This window comes from Lactuca virosa, chromosome 1, assembly GCF_052849685.1.
Source record: "Lactuca virosa cultivar CGN04683 chromosome 1, Lactuca_virosa_CGN04683_v6, whole genome shotgun sequence".
Classification (NCBI taxonomy): Eukaryota; Viridiplantae; Streptophyta; class Magnoliopsida; order Asterales; family Asteraceae; genus Lactuca; species Lactuca virosa.
In genome coordinates, this window is record NC_136426.1 from 135,035,645 (window position 1) to 135,042,127 (window position 6,483).

Below are 6,483 nucleotides of genomic sequence, written 5' to 3' on the forward strand. Positions count from 1 at the left end.
ATTTTCGAAAATACTAGGTTTCTTCTAGGGTTCTTGATGTTTAATTGGTTATTGCATTCAATAGTGAAAACATAGATCATTTAGGTTGCATACAAACTTAGGGTTTAAGATTTTCCGCCAAAATATGATTTTTGTAACCTATAAAACTCATCAGTTGGAACATACATGTGTTGCCTCCGATGTTACAAACTTGTTCATCCACATCTTAATCACCTTCGCTGGATAATGGGTGAGTGCACCAAACATCCCCTTGGACATAAAAGTATGTATAAATCATTTGATAACGTTAATATATTTATATACGTTTATTTACCTCCAAGGTCATTACGTTTGATATACATGTGTTAAATCGTCGAATGAATAACTTCACTGAGCGGTGTTGTGGATAATTCTTATTCAACAACCAATAACATGTTGATTTCATTATAAATACCTATTGTCTTGAAATTGAAATGGATTTCAGGGAAAAGGCTATTACCCATTTTTCATGACCAATAATGTCAAGTTAGGCACATGTATTCCAACTACTAGAATTCTTGATTGCAATTTGAAGGCTACCGAAAGTTACTTTAAATGTGAACATTATATACATTTTATATGTTAGCCAGAACAAAGTTTCCACTATTCGATTACAGCTAATCCTAGTCTATAAGTTCTTATGCACATTATGATAATAATACCCATAGTATGAATCTACGAACACATTACTAAGGGAAAACTCTATGAAACCATACATTTTCTTTATAAGTGCAACTTCTTTAATGTCCCTTAGACCTTCCTTTAGTCTCATCAGGAACCACAACCAAGAATCGACATTTGTACGTCGGCGATCTCAAACGTTATGGGCAGTAATTGATGTTTTCCATTCTTAGAAACCGCTATGAACATATAGTGTAAGTACTCCCCTTTCAGAAGGATATAATCTATAAAGATCACTAGTAACATGGTAGCCAGAAATGTATGAAGTTGCAATTTAAGACACTGTTAGAGGTATCCCTTTCTGTATAGTTTATCTTCTCTTATTACATACTTATGCACCTTTATCAACGAGTTTTCCTCCAGCCTTATGTCGTGTACTTATTTATATTCGATGTTCCTCTCTTGCAAAACTTCCACTAATACTGGCTTAGACAGGTGAGTGAACGCAACTGAGGCTAGTTTACTAAGTGTATCTGACTTCCGATTCAATGACCTTGGCTTCTCATTCACTACCTCATCTTGTGATATGTACAACTTTTCCCTTTCCAAGAGCTCTTTTATAGTTTTAGAAGATTTTCTTACTAGGTTTTTGAAAAGGTTTCTAGGGCTTCAAACCATAGGTGAAGGTTGTCACCAGCAGTCCCTCGACTCGGAAGGTAAAAATATATGTACATAAAATCATCATGGATGGGGAAACGAAGGTTTGATTTTGTAATGGTTTTAGGTTTTCATTTCATTTGATTTGGTTTTGGTTTCTAGGATATTAGATTTTATTTTAGTTGACTGTGATTTTCGTTTCAGGATGGATTTTAGATTTAATTTAAGGTACGATTTTGGATGACTTTGGTTTTGGTTGCACGTACTGATTTTGTTTTGGTTGCACATTTTGGTTTCATTGACTTGGTTGTCAATGTTTACTTGTTATGGTTGTCGTAGTTGAATGACTTGGTTGCCAAGATCTTTTAAGACTGCCCCTATTGGTGAGCCAAAGTTATTGCTCACCAATAAAAAAATTAAAAAAATAAAATTAAAAATGGGGCAAAGTCATATAATCTGCTCATGCCCACGGACTCAGCTCACAATTTCTTTATCTCTGGGTGTCAACCACTCAAGGAGAGAATTATAATAACTTTTATAAACTAAAAGTAAATTTGAAATAAATATATTTATCTTTATTAAAAAATAAAATAAAATATACCAAAATATATAATTTATTTTTCTCTACAAAATAAGATTAATATTGATATAATTTTTTAGTTAAAAATTGGATTGAATTGAATTGTTAACGAGCGATAAAATTTTGATATGTTTTGGTTGTGTATTATAATGAGAGAAATAATATGTTTTGGTTGTGTATTATAATGAGAGAAATAATAATTTTTAATTGATAACTAGATGGGAATCATGCGCGCCATTGGCGCTGGTTCCTGTATTTTTTCTTCTTTCATGTTATATGATGTGCTACAACATAATATTATAATGATAAAGACATATTTAACATACAAGAGGTCTTTGGATAGGGCTTACATAGAAATTTAGGAAAGAAAGTATTTTAATGCAGTAACATATTATTTAGAGCAAAAGATTATAAACAAACAAACAAAAGTAATACTTTCTTTTTTCAATCAAACCAGAAAAGTTTCATATAGTTTTCCAAAATAACCGGTTTGACTTGTTATATCAGCTTTTAAAGTATAGTAAGGGTACTTTGGTCTTTCAATGAAAAGGCAGGATGGAATTGAATTCTTTCTATCCTCCCATGAAAATAATGAAATCCATCAAACTAAAAAACTAAATTATTTTATATCTGTTATTAGGTCTGAATATATGGGCTTATTAAGAGAAAAAGCAGTTGTTATCACAGCTGACAAGTTTCTGAATTGGAGTTCAGGAGCCTCAAACACTGCTGACTGCTGAGTCACCTGGATCAGATAAATAAAAACAAAAGATTTATTTTTCTTTTTAACATAAATAACAGGCATTTAAGATATTTGATCAATACTGGGGGGAGGAAATTACAATATTGCCCTCGGCGCCTTATTCTCTAGCAAGGTCTTGTTGTGAAATATTTTTCCAAAAAATAGTAGTAGTAAATATATTAAACAACCAAATGCCAAGGGTAGTTATGACAATTCACAATTCCACAACCATATACAAAAACCAAGAAACATGTGGGAACTTCCTGTTAGGTAAGCAATGCACTTTCATTTCTTTTTATTATGCTGGTGTAAATAAAAGTGGATGAATGAAAATGTAAAAGAGACATACCTCAACAGTAAGACACAGCAGCACTGCAAGTCGTTTTACTGTGATCCGTACATAGTACTTTGAGACAACCCGAATATTCTACAGAGATATATAATGAACAAACTGAAATTAACCAACTGACATTTATATTATACCAAATAGCAATATAAGAGAAAAATAAATTATATGTAAATAACAGCAAAGTAAAATATAAATATAATTACATGCTCAATTATTCTCTCCTGAAGATCCTCAGCAGCTTTGTCGCCTAAAGAACCACATACCATATTCTTTTCGTTTTGAAACTCATCTTTGCATGTATTCCACAAAGCAGTCCACTGAACAGCTTCCATTGTGGTCACTTGTTTTAACAGACCTTTCAAACCACAAAAACAATCATCAGAATGAATACTTCTTGGATGAGAGCATTAATGTCTTTTGGGTATTGCCCAAATCCTAAGTTAAACATCTATATAACTTTCTGTCATTCTTTTCAGTAAATCTTCATGTTGAGGAAAGTATAATAAAATAACAGAAAGAAAAAATTGGTCACCAAGTTTTAACATTTTTTATGACCTCCAACCATATTGAGCAACAATTACATCATTTTAAAGAGTCTTTTAAAAATCTTTCATTGCCATTGACTGAGGTTTGATCATTACCCAACGGAAAAATGAAAAACTTATGACGGTCTACCAAAATTACACGTATACCTTTTATGCTATTATATATTACATATAAATAGATACAAGATTATTGGGCATCAGTCTTCACAATTTTTTTGTTGTAGCACATTGACTAAAATCTGAAAATCTCATTAGAATAGATAGAATTTTGTAAACTATTATATAATTGAAATTTATGTACCTTTCCAACGATAACAGGTGAATTTCCAATAGGATCAATATTGGTAAATGGTAATTGGCCCTTTTTCTACAACATCATCAATATCATCTCTAAATCTTGTTATTCTAAAAATCAACCTTCCAATTCTTCATCAAACCTGTAAGAGACATTTCAACAAACATATAATGGGCATACCATGAAGCTAATAAAATAACAGATACCATGGATTTGTAAAGGTTGTTACCAACGTCACAAAGTCCAAAAAGTAACTTCTACGAAACTTGTACCTGGGATTCAAAAACAGAAACCAATGTTTCATTTTTTGATTTGTTTCTTTGAGTAAATCTCATAAACCAATAGATGACCAGTTTCAGTTAGAAACTACATAAAAATTATGAAAATTCACTAAAAACTTTAACAAATAGCTGGTGGGCAAATGTTTCAGCATCTAATCAAAGTTACCATACTATTCCAAACTCCATCAACTGCCCTCTTTGATTTTGAAATGTCGATGCTTGACTTGGAAACAACAAATTTAGAGATCCACCACCCTTGAGAAAAAATCTGTTTAGTCAACAGAAACTGTAAGTACTCTACACTCAAAAGAAAGACTTAAATAAGGAAACTCTAAAACAAATAAACTCCTAATTAGATATTCAGTCCGATTCCTTTTCTTATAGACAGTTCCACTCAAGCATAACATCAAACAGGTAGTGTGCACTTATGTAAAACACATAAAGTTTAACAAAAAAACATGTACCCCTTCAGATTGAAATTTGATTGACGAACCCTAGATAAAAAGACGTAGGCGGTGGTGACTGGTCTGACGATGAGTACATCTGAAACATCTATCAACGATTTTTGACTGCACGGAAGAAGAAGAACAATTAATATGAACAGTAAGAACATATTTAAAGAAAATCATCCTAAATTGTTTGGATTTCGTTGAACACCTGCCACTTTTTGGGTTCTGGTATGCCTTCGATCTTCATAGCGGTGAAGCAAGGTGATGTTGGCGGCTGTAAACATAAAGCGTGATATGTAAGCAGCAGCTAATAAGCAAAAGGAGAGGGCAGAAGGGTAAATAAAAAAAATAGGATTCAAACCTTTTACCCATCAACGAAACCCTAGACTAACACCTAAACCCTTAATCTCAATTTCAGAGTCGAAATTCTGCTCCCTCACTACAGATGCTCCTCACCACCGCAGCCTCTTGACGCCGATTTCAGGTGTGTACTTCGATTTCATAAACCCGGAAACAACCACAACAGATCCACCTTCTTCATCTGAACGGAAGAAGAAGCTGATTGAAGAACAATAACGGTGGTTGCGGCGGAATATGATGGAGGAATTTGAGACCTACGTGAAAAAGAACGCAGCAGCGGATAAGGGTTTCTTGCATTGGAGAGGGAAGGCGGTGGTAAAAAAAAATCTTAGATAAGAAGTATGAGAAAAACGAAGATAACGATGGAAAAATGTATGGCGGTTTGCGTATGGGGGTTTGTGCGAGAGAAAAGAAGAAAAGTTTAGTGGCAAAATAAGGAAGTCAAAAAGGTTGCGTGTGATAATAACAAAGCAAAAAAGAAGCGGAACGTATGTGGCCAAAGTACTAAACGAAGGAAAAAAAAGTGGTAGAAATAAGAATTGGCAAAGTTTCCTGTTAACCACCATTTTAGCAAACAATTATATATTAAATTTATTTGTGAATAAGGATAGAAGGGGGAAAAGAAAATTAAGATTGAGATGGGGTGGTGGGACCCACATGTATATGTTTATTTAATATGTTTTCTAATAAAATAAATAAAATAAGAAAATATATAAATGTTATTTTCGGTTTAATACACACTATAAGACTATCTCCATAGCAATCCAACCCAACCTAAATTTTTTATTGAAAAATTAATTTTTTTTCTTTCCACCTATGCAACCCTATCAATAAAATTTTCACCCGTTAACAATCCAACTCAAACCAACCATTTATTATAAATAAAAAAATTAAAATTAAATAGGAAAAATATTGATATTATACACTATTTAAAGAGAACTTTTTTTTTATAAAATTTAGTATTTTTTGCTGATTTTATTAAGATAATCTTTAATGTATAAATTACAAATCAATAAAAAATAGAATATGACATATAAAGAAAAAAAATGAAGTGAGCATTATGAGGTGGGTTGTGACGGTGTCTTGGTTCACCATTAATCATTTAATTTTCACTTTCTTTATTTAAAAAATTAAGGAGCTCGATTGTGATGGTGACCTAGTTTACCATTAATCATTTAATTTTTGTTTTTTTTATTTAAAAAATTGGTGAGCCGCTTGTTTAAAACCCCTCCAATGGGGTAAGCCTTATAGTAAATACATAACGAAACCCAACCAGATGGTCCGAATTCGAATAAATTAAGGACTAAACCATAGGGACAATTCAATATAACGTACTCTAAATTCTAATACATCAAGCATTGACCATTTCTTCAACATGCATATGATGTGGGATTGATGCCCCTAGGAACCTTCTTTATTTTTTTTTATATTTTTTTTTTTTTGTCTTAATATGTTATAATTTTACGTAATACGATGCAAAATAGCATCAATAAACAAGAATGATGTAAATTGCATGAAAAAGACACTTCGGTCAAAATTTGGTCTAAAAAATCTGTCCGTCACTAGTGAAATTCCACCCCTAGCTA

General features: G+C 32.2%; 1 protein-coding gene across 8 annotated transcripts; it reads right to left on the reverse strand.

The window, feature by feature from the left end:
* Window positions 1-2,348: 2,348 nt before the first annotated feature.
* On the reverse strand, window positions 2,349-5,310 carry LOC145158467 (26S proteasome non-ATPase regulatory subunit 12 homolog B-like). Of its 8 annotated transcripts, none has more exons than XR_013737276.1 (9): window positions 4,899-5,310; window positions 4,746-4,811; window positions 4,553-4,657; window positions 4,037-4,356; window positions 3,814-3,949; window positions 3,171-3,322; window positions 2,968-3,045; window positions 2,719-2,881; window positions 2,349-2,621 (listed from the first exon to the last, which is right to left on the reverse strand). XR_013737276.1 is itself a non-coding variant. In XM_079077361.1 (9 exons), the coding sequence occupies exons 7-9, from the start codon at window positions 3,297-3,299 to the stop codon at window positions 2,496-2,498; spliced, it is 333 nt and encodes a 110-aa protein (XP_078933487.1). In that variant the 5' UTR covers window positions 3,300-3,322; window positions 3,814-3,949; window positions 4,037-4,079; window positions 4,260-4,356; window positions 4,553-4,657; window positions 4,746-4,811; window positions 4,899-5,305; the 3' UTR covers window positions 2,349-2,495. The 8 variants fall into 8 exon arrangements, 7 of the variants coding, with proteins under 7 accessions (XP_078933487.1, XP_078933504.1, XP_078933492.1 ...); XM_079077361.1 differs by lacking the exon at window positions 2,719-2,881 and having other exon boundaries at window positions 4,037-4,079; window positions 4,260-4,356; window positions 4,899-5,305; XM_079077378.1 differs by lacking the exon at window positions 2,719-2,881 and having other exon boundaries at window positions 4,014-4,079; window positions 4,260-4,356; window positions 4,899-5,305.
* Window positions 5,311-6,483: the final 1,173 nt, after the last annotated feature.

Excerpts from the sequence above, each read along its gene's own strand:
- LOC145158467 (XM_079077381.1), bottom strand. The coding sequence starts at position 3,299 with ATGGAAGCTGTTCAGTGGACTGCTTTGTGGAATACATGCAAAGATGAG. Across the intron at positions 3,046-3,170 it reads AGGAGAGAATAATTGAGCAT|AATATTCGGGTTGTCTCAAA; the intron begins GTAATTATATTT and ends ATATCTCTGTAG. Across the intron at positions 2,622-2,967 it reads TGCTGTGTCTTACTGTTGAG|GTGACTCAGCAGTCAGCAGT; the intron begins GTATGTCTCTTT and ends TATCTGATCCAG.